The sequence below is a fragment of the Quercus robur genome, chromosome 2, assembly GCF_932294415.1.
Source record: "Quercus robur chromosome 2, dhQueRobu3.1, whole genome shotgun sequence".
Taxonomy (NCBI): domain Eukaryota; kingdom Viridiplantae; phylum Streptophyta; class Magnoliopsida; order Fagales; family Fagaceae; genus Quercus; species Quercus robur.
Genome location: NC_065535.1, coordinates 7,665,036 through 7,677,283, shown reverse-complemented (window position 1 = coordinate 7,677,283; position 12,248 = coordinate 7,665,036). Strand labels below are relative to the sequence as shown.

At 37.7% G+C, this 12,248-nt stretch overlaps 1 protein-coding gene and 1 long non-coding RNA gene across 3 annotated transcripts; both read left to right on the top strand.

Moving 5' to 3' along the window:
- Positions 1–2,893: 2,893 nt before the first annotated feature.
- Positions 2,894–4,760, top strand: LOC126712142 (uncharacterized). Its single transcript, XM_050411351.1, has 2 exons — positions 2,894–2,998; positions 3,584–4,760. The coding sequence occupies exon 2, from the start codon at positions 3,584–3,586 to the stop codon at positions 4,658–4,660; it is 1,077 nt and encodes a 358-aa protein (XP_050267308.1). The 5' UTR covers positions 2,894–2,998; the 3' UTR covers positions 4,661–4,760.
- Positions 4,761–7,792: 3,032 nt separating this feature from the next.
- Positions 7,793–10,086, top strand: LOC126712145 (uncharacterized). Of its 2 annotated transcripts, XR_007651059.1 has the most exons (3): positions 7,801–8,058; positions 8,668–8,721; positions 9,765–10,086. It is a non-coding gene; the product is annotated as an uncharacterized LOC126712145 (long non-coding RNA). The 2 variants fall into 2 exon arrangements; XR_007651058.1 differs by having other exon boundaries at positions 7,793–8,058; positions 8,668–10,086.
- Positions 10,087–12,248: the final 2,162 nt, after the last annotated feature.

Here is a 12,248-nt window from a genome sequence, read left to right as displayed (position 1 = left end):
AAGTTTAACTTGGGGGAGAAGATGGAGGACTCTAAGATTGTAAGGAAGATCCTTCGATCATTGCCGGAAAGCTTCCGTGCCAAAGTAACAGCCATTGAAGAGAGCAAGGATCTTGACGACATCAAGGTGCAGGAGCTGGTTGGTTCTCTACAGACCTATGAAATGTCGCTGCCAAATCAACGGAAGGGTAAATCCATTGCTCTAAAGACCGTTAATGAGAAGGTGGAAGATCAAGGCTCGTCAGGAGAAGATATGGTTGACAAGGATGTAGCCTATCTTGTTAAAAATTTCAAGAAGTTTTTGAAATTCAAAAACAATGGAAAATTTGATGATAAGAGAAATTTCCAAAATTCTGGAAGGGAGAAGAGGGATTTCAAGAGGAAAGATGGAAAAGAATCCCAATCCACACAAGGTGTTACTTGTTTTGAATGCAACGGGCATGGACACTTCAAGAGGGAATGCCCTAATTATTTGAAATCAAAAGGCAAGGTGTATGCCACGACCTTGAGTGATTCAGACTCATCCGACTCAGAATCTGAAGAGAGCTGTGATGGAGAAGGGAACTATTCAGCCTTCATGACTATTGCTCATGTTGAGTCTTCGGATGAATTGAATTTGCTTGTTCAAGACCTTGGAGAACATAGTGAGGATGACTCACTAGGAATTGTTAAAGAATCGGAAGTTGAAGAAGAAGAAAGCACAGCTACCCTTCAAGAAAATTACAACTCACTTTTGGAGAAATCTGGTGAATACACAAGGGTGGCCAAGGCTGCTGTGAGAAAGATGAAGAAGGCTGAGGAGGACTACAAAAGTCTCCTAATCCGGTATAGGGAGGCCAAATGCGAGATTGAAACTCTTAATGGTGAGCTGTCCGAAGCCTACACTAAAGTGAGATTTCTTGAAAGTGAGGTTGTTCAAGCAAATGCAAAAATAGAGAGGGTCACCACCAAGAAGCTTGACGATGTTATATCTTCTCAAAAGAGCTTCTCAGACAAATCCGGACTGGGATATAGCGGAGGAAGTAGTTCAACTGGAAATGTCACCAAAGAAGTGAAGTTTGTCAAAGCCAAAGATCCAGTTGCAGCTGATCCTATTGGTGTGAAGCTTGAGGTGGAGGAGAAGAAGAATGTGGTGGACCAACGGATGCTGAATCATCGTAATCAGTATGTGGGCAGGTCTGAGTCTCGTGCCAAGTCACGTCCTCGACCACAAAGAGGTCCTAGAGGAATGTATGTGTGCCATTATTGCGGACTTCAAGGGCACACTCGACCGAATTGCCAAAAGCTGAGAGCAAAGAACAGTGCTACTCCTCAAAGGTCAGGAGGACCAAGAATTGATAGGAGAACTTGGGCAGGGGATCAACCTAGAGAGCAAAATGGAGATCCCGGAATGATGGACGTGATGAAGATGATTGGTGCTTTCACCAACTGCTTGGAAAGCTTCTCACGAAGGTTTGAAAGCCCTAACTCCCGTACCCAATCCTTTAAGGAAATCACCCCAAACGCAAGTGACGTGTGGGTGAAAAGGGGTACTCATGCATAAGCATTACAACATGTCCATGCATTAATACTTCCTATGCTTTGTGACTATGTTTGTCTGGTATGCTTGCTGTTTTTGTTTGATTTTGGTTGTTTGTTTGTGAATATTTCTTAATTGTGTTTTATCAATCTTTTTGTTTCTTGAGTCAAAAATCCAAAAATCACATAAAGAATTTGAAAATCAAAACTCTTGATTGACTTTGTTGAGTTTTTGTCTTAAAACTCGTTTTGCCTTGTACCTTTGTGCTAATGGCTTTGTGCATTGTCGAGCATTGCTTGTTTTTCATGCACTCATATCACTTTGGGAAAAATCTTGAAATCTATGTGATTGTTGTAAATAGATCTTCAAACTTGTCATGAATGATTAGTGAATGGTTATGTTGATCTTGAAACTTGCATAGACTTGTGTCTATATCTCTTCCCACTTCTTATATTTTTTTTGCTACAAAGAGCTCACTAAATGTAAATCTCCAAATGAAAAGAGATATTGAGCTGCAAAAGCCTGTCGCACATTCTAGTATTTGACTAGGAAAAAGGGTAAGCGACTTTATATTAAAAGTGAAATTTCTTTCAAAAAAGGCCAAAGGCCTATTCTTCAAAGAAAAATGTTGTCTATCCCTCTCACAATGAGAGATGATTGCCTCAAAAGATCAAATGTTATGGCTGTTAGTGGAGTCAAATGAAAGGCTCCAAGTTATGTTATCAAGTTGTGTGGGAAGTCATATATTCATATTTCTATAATTGAGATTGGTCACATGATCTAGTGCTAATTGTGTATGCCTTGGTTGAATTGATCATTGAAGCTTCTCATTAGACAAAGGACTATTTCATTGTTGATATCCACACACAACACACAAGTTTATGTTTGATAAATGCCATATTCATTTGTGTGATTGTACTTGATAAAATGTGTTTTCACATACTCAATCTTTGTTAATTCAAGCACAAAAAGATTTTTGAGTGTTTTAGGTGTTTTTGGAAAGTGTTTTGCTGAAAAAATCTGAAAAATTTCAAAAATACAGTTTTGCCCTGTTTTGGCGGCTCAGTCGCGGGTGTGTCAAGTCGCGAGCCTCAGTCGCATCTTCGCTGGTCAATTTTGGCGACTTGTTCGCGAGTGGAAGGTCCAGTCGCGAGATTCACTCAGAGATTTTCGCGGCTCAGCTCGCGACTCACTCGCGGGTAGACCTTCCAGTCGCGAAAAACACTTAGACAAATTTTTCAAAATTTTCCTCTTGAGTGCTTTGGCGGCTTGATCTGGCGACTGTGTGGCGACTTGAACCAGTCGCGAAAATCGCGTGTTTTGCAGAAACAGGAGCAGTTTTTTAAACTTTTTCAGTTTTTCCCTCGAATTTTTGTAACTGTTCATCTTCTCTCTAAACACTCTCCCTCCCAAACACTCCGTGCTCCCTTTTCCAATCTCTTGTGTTGCATCCTTACAGCCCAAAATCGTCGAGTTCCAGGTATGGGTTTTCTGATTTTCACTCTTTTCTACTTGATTTTGTGCTTTTACCCTTGATTTTTCGCATTTGATTGTGTTTTTGACATGGGTTTGTGGTTCGGTCTCTGCTCTTTGTTCTTGCTTAGCTTGTGGATTCTGTTGTTATAGGTTGTGTTTATGATAGTCATTGTCCTATTGCTCTTGTGCTTAGCTAAGTTTTCCTTTCATATTCAATCTGAACTTTGAGCTGTTGAGATGTTACTATTGGTTCTGTTGAGGTTGTGAGTTTTTCCTTTGCAAGATGTGCATGTCTTTGTTTGATAATCTGTGGGAAGACCATGTTAGGTTCTATATATTATTTGTTTGTCATATCTTTTTTTTTTGCCTCAATGTCCTTCATCTGCCTTCAGGATGGCTTCACCATGTTGTTCATGTGTTTCCTATCCTAGGATTAGTTTATCTATATGGTTGAACTAAATTGCTTGCTGGTTAAATGTTTGAAGTTCACATTGTTTGATTGATATCTTTCTCTGTTAAATACATGGTACTAACTGGTTGTGCACATATATTGTTATATGTTGTTGTGGCCTTTTCTGATTGTTCACAGATGGCCCCTTCACCCCAGAAGAAGAAATCTACTGCGAAGAAAGCTGACAAAAGACTTAAGATGGATCCTAGATTGTTTAGGTCAGTTCATCATTTTGAGAGATACAAGGATAACTTCTTGAATGCAGGAATCATTCAAGAGAGATTTGTGGATTTGGATGATTTAAGGCAAACTTTTATTCCCAGTTGTTTTGAAGGAAGAGGATGGGACAAACTTTTAAGTGATTTTCCTTTGGTGTGTGAACCTCTGATTAGAGAATTTTATTCAAATGCTGTGATAAAGGAGAATGAGTTAAATTGCTGGGTTCGAGGGAAAGAATTCATCTTGGATGCACATGTCATAGATGATGTACTAGGGCTTGAGGGTTTGGATGATGAGGAGTTTGTCAATTTCAAGGATAGGAGTGTCTCTATTGAAACAGTTCAACAGAGAATAGGTGGGCAGAGAGAAGGGAAGTGTTTGAATACCACTGCCTTTCCAGTGGACATGAGGGTTCTAACCATAATCATGATGTTTAACCTTTATCCTATTAGGAAGTTGACCACAATCAATTGTGCTAGAGCAATTTTTCTGATGGATCTCAAAGAGAAGAACTTCATAGATATAAGTTCCCACATCTTTGACATCATTGTGGATGAGACAAGAACAACATCTAGACCAAAACTGATCTTTCCTAGTCTCCTAATGAGGATTTTTCGAAGGAAGGGTGTTCAAATTCCTCAAGACATCAGTCACATGTCTACACCCTCTGCAATCAACAAACTTACCTGCAAAAGGATCAGTGTTAGGCTTCCAGGAGAAGAAGATGAAGGTGATGAAGGAGAGGAAGTCCCAATGGAGACTGATGCAGAGACAGCAGGGCATGCATCCACCTCAACACCAAGGAGGAGTGGCAAGAGGTCCAGAGCTTCAACTTCTGCAGATGCACCTCCAGATGCTTTCCAGATCATTCTGGAAAGGCTTGATGGGATCAGGGCAGTCCAGACTGAGCATTCTGACAGAATGAGAGCCATGCAAGACCAGATTGATGTCTTGGCTGCTACACTTGACAGCTTCACAACTCAGCATGACCAGTGACCCTTTGGCCATTCCATGTCAAAAAGGGGGAGAGAGTTCATTGATAATTGAAGCAGAAAAGCAGCTCTTGAGGGGGAGTAATTTGTTGAGGGGGAGTAATTAGTGTTTTTATATTTTTTTGTTTGTTTGTTTTTAATACACTGGGATTTGGTGTATAAACTGTTTCTAACTCTTTTCATATATTCTTGGATAAAACTTTTATATATGTTTGATGATGTTATTCAGGTATTTGTTGGTTTGTACCCATATGCTTTTGTAAGCTTTGAGGGTTTATGTTTTATGCATAGCTTTGTAGGCCTTGTGGTATGTACCATGCTTAAGTGCAGCCTTTATGCTATGTGAAATCAGTATTTTAAATCCAAAAGTTCTGCATTGTGGTTTATGTACTGTCACTCTTGTGCCCTTGTAGGATTGTTCCTAGATGCATATGCCCTGTGTGCTATGCATTGGTTGAGTGTTGTACATACAAGTGTCTTGCCTTGTGCTTGTTAACTTGTATGTCCTTGTGTTCATTCCAAGTGTGAATGAACACTGTGATCACTACCTTGTGGTGTTCACCTGGTTGATCAAGCCATGGTTTGTTTATTAACTTCATCTTATGCTTGATCTCATATTGCCTGTTTCATATGCATTTATAATTTTCTGCTTACAATGATCATGGTGTATTGTTGTGTTTCAGGAGTTTATGTTCATATGATTCAAGTGCTTCACAGCTTCTAGAATTAGGTGTGAGTGAGTTTTGATCAACTGTTCCCAACTCACATGTTAAGTCTAGAGTCTGTTTTAGGGTTTTGTCACGGAATAGCCAAAGGGGGAGATTGTAAGGTTGAATTTATTCAACCATCTAATTGGCTTTATTCCGTGCCAAATTTGCTTGTAATTCAGCATTTAGTAACCCTGTATTTAGGTGGGATTGTTGTAAGGGTAGTGAGTGAGATAGTGTGAAGATTGCTCAAGAGTGTGCAAGAAAACAGAGTGTCGCGGCTGGGACTCGCGACTGGTCTCGCGGCTTCAACCCGCCAGAAGATGCACACGTGCCAAGCATGCTGGAAGATGAACAGTCATGCTAGCTGGAGCACTACAGGACAAAACAGGACAACTGGCCATACGGTTAACTCGCGACTGGAACTCGCGACTTAGTCAAGCCGCGAGGTCAAGCCGCGAGCCACCCCTGTTTTGGAAAAACCTGACGTTTCGCATTCCACTCCTCTCCAGTATAAATACCCTTTTAACCCACGTTTGAAAGAGAGCTTCCAGAGAGAATTTTGAGAGAGAAACCCTAAAGAAAAACCAGATTGTTTCACCCACAATCTCTACCTTAGAGTCTCATCAAAATCCCTCACTCTCTTCCTCTCCATTGTCAAATCCTTGAGAGGCCATTATACCAAACCTGGTTCTCACCATTATCATCTCTGTGAGACAGACGTTTGGAGTTCTGGGAAGCAGTTAGGAAGGAGCCAATATTCATTGGTTGATGCTACGGTGTAGTAGCGGAATCCGGAAAGCTAGAAAAGAAAAAGGTTCGGCGCAACCTCGTTGGAGCAAGAAGCTTGGAGGGCTTAGGTGCATTGGGTAGATTAGGCTTGGAGGGTCTATTGCTGTCCTTGTATCCCAACTATATTTTCTAGTGGATTGATTACCGCTTGGAGGGCGGCGGAGAGGTTTTTCGCCGAGGTCTTCGGTTTCCTCTTCGATAACATATCTGGTGTTATCGCTGTGTTTGCATCTTCCTTCCTCTCTATCTCTGCCTTTACATTATCTGCTGTGGTTTATTTTGTTGTGGCTTAGATAGTTGTTTAATCAATACCATGTTATAGCATATGTTAAGTTTCCGCACACTATTGTTTAACATATTGCGTGTGTTGATTAAATTGGTTTTTGGGGGTCTAAACGTTCAAAAGTGTTTTTGTACACGTTTTTGAACTTTCAATAGTGATTAGTGCAAAAATACTTTCATGACTGCTATGATATCTCTTTTATCATACATCAATCATGTGAAATTTATTGTGTATTTAGACATATTGTTTAGATCATAACTCATATCAACTTATTATTTTCTCATTTTTAAGAGAGGAAGCACGCATACCAAACATGTGGCTTTGTTGACTGTGTCAGGATCATAACCTCCTAGGTCTGCTCCATCAGTGACTGAAAGCATTACGTCCATGAAATCTTGCTCTTTAGTTTCACCGTAGACTCTCTTTCGCTTATGCTCTTCCTACCATTCCCCAAGAATGTTGTCAATATCTTTTGCAGTTCTCTTCATGGCCTTTTCATGTCCACCCCAAATCCAACCACCTAAGATATGGAATTGCATCCGACACCACAAACAAACCTAGTAAATTAAAGAAATCCCGCACCGCCTTTTGGCAGCACCATGCCTCTTTTTCATGAACAACATCATGATTAACACCAAAGTACTGCTTTCCAGCGATCATTCTAAGAATCACGTTGAGACTCATGTCCCCAAACCATTGCTTCAACTCCACTAAAATTTGGCCTGGCCCGTTCTTTTCCTAGGTCCAAAGTTTGTATAGACCTTTCAAGAACAACTCAACTTCAGAGACTCGAATATAGGCAAGCTGGTCAAGCCGACGGCGACGGGTTGATAGTAGCTCTAACGTGATTACTTTACGCAATTCACGCCAATAGGGACCATGGGGTGCAAATCCAAACATGGCATAGTTATAGCCCTTGTGTTTTGCGGCTACTAAATTGGGTCACGATGACACGGCCAAGTCGTTTTTGGTGAAGCACTCTTTGGCCATGTCCCAACTGCTCACTACCAAAGCTAGATGCAATCCAAGCTTGATAGTAAAAAGTGGTCCGTACTTGTCAGCCATGCTCCCAAAGTTAGGTGAGGAGGTTGGGTTCCCCCTAACAGAGGGAGGTGACCAATTACAGGCCATGCACCAGGAGCAATAGGTACTGTTTTGGCTAAGCCAACTCTTGACCTCTTTAGAAGATAGAGGGAGAAAAGAATTATAGCAATAAGTCCAGCTATGGCAGAATATAGGGAAGGTGAAAGAAAATCCATTTTAGGCTAAGGTTGTTGGTGTAGCATCTCGTGAGTTAAAAAAAAAAAAAAAAAAAAAAAAAAAAAAAAAAAGAAAAGAAAGAGTAAGTCAGAATTTTGTGGACCACAAGTGCCCCCACCTAACCCCACTACCCATCATTCTCATCCACTCAATTTCACCCACATCTCCTCTCTCTTTTGGCCGGCTCTCTCCTTTCTTTCTTTCTTTCATTTTCTCTCTTTCCTTTTCATTTTGTTGAAACACATACACACTCACCCGCCAACCTCCACTCCAAAATACACTATCTCACCATCATTTTTCCGGCAAGATCACCGGAAAAATACTTAGGAACTCCAAAGCATCTTCATTATTTTATTTGAGGTAAAAGTTCAAATTTTTTTTTTGATGAGTATTATGTTCTTGTTTGAGGTTATTTTACTCAAGCTTTAATAATGTTATTCATGTGATTTAAGAGCTTTGGAAATGATATTCATATGTTTATATGTATGGATTTTGGTCTTGGTGGATGTATTTGATGAGTGAGTTCATGACTTTTAAAATGATGGTTATCTAAGGCTTGTTTTGGTGAAAATTTAGAGGTTTTGAGTTATAATATGTGATAGATGATGAATATAATTTTTATTGATTATTTGGAGCTAGTTAAAGATTTAAATTGTTTGTCTTGGAGAAAATTATGATTTTGGTGTCATGGGTCACTTGATGATGTTATAAAAATCTTGTGGGAAGCACTTGTAAAGTGTGGAGGTTTTGATGTTAGATATGACACCTTGAAAGATTTATGAGTATAAATGGGAGTCTATGCCTTGCAAATTAAAGTGTTTTGAGAAATTTTGGAAGTAGAATACATTACATGTGAGGTTGAATACTAGGCTTGCCTAATTGAGTTCTTACTTGGCAATTCCTAATTTGTAGTTAGATACAATTTCAAGCTTTGTGCTCATTGTGATAGATTTGCTTGACATTGTTTAGGTTCTAGCTAATCTCCCCTTGGAGCTTGGAGAATTAGGATTTTGCGGTTGCAAGGTAAGTAGCTTTTTAATGGGTATTTTTGAAAAATAACCATATCTTATAAATATTGTTTTTGAGTCAAACACATTTTGGAAAATGATATATATGGATATATGCTTTCTTAAAAGTATTGTGTTGTGACCCTTACTATATATGAAAAATGCATCATATTTGATATTACATTTGGGGAAATGCATGAATTGTTATATGGAAAAATGAGCATCTTTTAATTAATCTTTGATAAGAAAATCATTGATTTTATGGTGTATTGAAAAGTTAAAGATGCTTATCTTGTCTTGTATTATTTGAGAAATTGTTAAAAAATCTTTTGATAGGAATGAAGTTTGAAAACCTTACAAACTTTGTAGAAGTTAGATTATTTAAGGTTTTTTGAAACTATTTGGATATGAACTATGCGTTTCAAAGTAAGGTAACCTGTGAGTTTATGTGATTTTAGCCCTATGCCATGTGTGATTTCCCGGTGATCACCCGATTTGATTTCCGTAGTCTTTGTGACAATGGAATCAAATTTAGGTCAGTGCCTTTTCACTTTGGATGACGCGTTCTTCCCTGCTGTCCATGGGGGGAAGAGGTTCCTTGATTGTGTGTGGGTGAGGCTGCTGTCCATGGGGCCAAGAGACCACATACAAGAGAGGTCTTATTTGACGCGCTCTCTCTGCTGCCCATGGGGGGAGAGAAAAACCTTGAATGTATGGGTGAGGCTGCTGTCCATGGGGCCAAGAGTCTGCATACCAGAGAGGATAATATCATGCCAGTTGTGAATGGGTGGATCCCCTGACCGGTCTATATGGTAGTGTGGTAGATTTGTGATAATTTATCTTATGTTAGATATTATGGTTTTAGAAATTATATTGTTGATACTCACAGATTATGGTATATAGTTTCAAGGTATTTATTTTGAAAAACTTTGTGCTTCATTATGTAATCATTCTTGTCATATTATTATTATTGAAGATGAAACTTACATTTCCCCCACCCCCATTATTGTGCTACTTACTGGGCTTTGTCTCATTCCATTATTTTTATAAACTTTTCAGAGTAGGCAACAATCTTTTGAAACAGCTTTTTTGGTGGCTAATAGTAGTTAGACTAACTACTGATGGAGGCTGAATTTTTGTAATGGATATATTAGATGGTGTACATCTTAGACTAGGCTTGACTCATTCTTTTGTATATTATAGCGGTCATGACTGTATTTCCACTGATGGGACAAGCTGTTGTTATGTAATAGTTTTATTCAGACCTCTATTCTTTTGTGGCATATGGTCCTTGTAATTAATGCTTAGAGCTCTGACTTACTCTGAAAGTATATTCTATGGGATTATTATGATAATTCTTGTTGTTGGCACTTGATAAAAATTTGGTGGATTGAATTGTCAAAAAGGAAAAATTTACAGGTACTTGAGACGTCTCTCTCATGCTTTGGACCCTTTGGGGTTTGGGGCGTGACAGTTGGAGTCCTATATATGGATATCTTTCTAATGAAATCTGTAAGCTTTTACAGACAAATATTTAGCTGTTCAGGGCATTTTGTGGATTAGCTTTTATTTTGGTACCATTAAGCTCTCAGGGTGACTTAAGGTTGCAATAGCCAAATCAATATTAACCTAACCTTATCGTATTTAACTACCCAGTTTAGAATTTTGTACACTTATATCAGTTAAGTTTACTTAAGAGATAAAAAAAAAAACCAGTTCCATGTCTTATCTATACTAGTATGAAATATATAATTATAATATATACAACGCTTCAGTTTTTGAATGTGTTAATTCTATTTGCTGATGGATATCATAGTCTTGGTCATCCCCGTTGCAACAAATTCTTACTTCAAATAAGCTATAGTGTTCGGGCAATAGTTGATGGCATTATGTCATGTCTGTCAATTAGAAAAAATCTAGTTATTTGTCCTTGTTTGTAATGAACTCTATTGGTTCAACACCTTTGGATATGCTGTTTTTAGCATTGTTTGGGGTCCTTCCTCAGTGCCAAAGTGAAGGTCACTGATACTTTGTATTATTCTTTGATAGTTAATTTAAATATATGTGGTATTTTTCCTATTCTTTCAACTCTGTATTTGTCACCTTCTTAATTTCCAAGCTTGCTTGAGAAAGAGATGAGAGAATAAAGGCAGTGTAAATTCTAAGGAGAGAAAATAATAAAGGAAAAGGTGGAGCCAAATAGCTGGTTCAACCATATTGTGTAAAACACAACTTTTATTATATATATATATATATAGTATACTAGTATTATATTAGTGTGATGCAAAGATAAATTTAAATTCATATATAAACTAAAAAAAAGGTAATTGAATTTAAAGAATAAATAGGTTATTTTTTATATTTAAAAAAAATTAAGTTACATGGGGAAAATCATGTAAAACTAAATTATTATTGAAAACAAAATTTATAATATTTAATTATAAAAATAAATAATGAAAAAAAAAACCTTTTGAAAATCTTCTTATTTAGTTTTAATCAAAACAGTATTGTAAAATTTGTAAAATTTAAAAAAAAAAAAAAATTGTTAGTAGAGTTTTACTTAGTGTGTGTTTGGTTTCAAATTAAAAAACTAGTTTATTTTACTATTCAGTTTATTTTTGCTACTATTTATGGGCTCCACTACACTTTTGGTACTATTCATGAGTCTGACTTTACTATTTCAGCTAAGTTTTACCTTTATTTACAATATTATCAACAAAAGTTTTCAATTTCAGCAAAATAAGGGGATTCCAAACAAATCCTTAGAGCAATATGTTTGTGATTTTATTGCATTTGTTGCATGTCACTTGGTGTAAGAGCATTCTCATCAAAGGTGTTAAAAATGCTAAATGCTATGTTTTTAGCATTTGTAACACCTCAAATCATAAAAAACATACCTACAATAAAGATGCTAAATGCTAAATATTTTAACATTTAACTACAATGAGTTGTTATTGATAACAGCTCATTGTAGCTGGATTGTAAACAAAAAAATATTTTTTTTATTCCTTCTCTAATCTCTCTCATTATTCTCTTCTTTCTTTTCTTCTTTCTTTTTCTCTCACAGGTCTGGCTTCTTCTCTCTTTTCTTCTTTCTTTTTCTCTCACTAGTCTTGCTTCTTCTCTCTTTTCTTCTTTCACCGGCATCAACGACTAAAAAATGATGGTGGTAGTGGTGGTGTTGAAGGTTTTTTTTTTTTTTTTCCTTCTTCGATGGTGGTTGTCTTGGTGGATTGCTTGGGTTTTTATTTTGTTTTATTTTATTTTATTTGGAGGTAACTTGTGAGTTTGATGGTGGTTCTTTTGGCTAATAACGTTGGTCTATTTTAATGAGTTTTGTGGTGGGTTGTTGATGATGGTGGTTGTTATGGTGGTGATTTTGTTTTGGGTTTTTTTATCGTGGGTTGTCGCTGCCACAATGGTGGTGGTGGGGGCTAATGGTGGTTGTTTTAGGTTTTTTGCAGTGGGTTGTGGTTGCCACAATGGTGCTGGTGCTGGTGAATGTGGCTGGTGGAAGTTCCAATTTGTGGGTTTTTGGCGGTT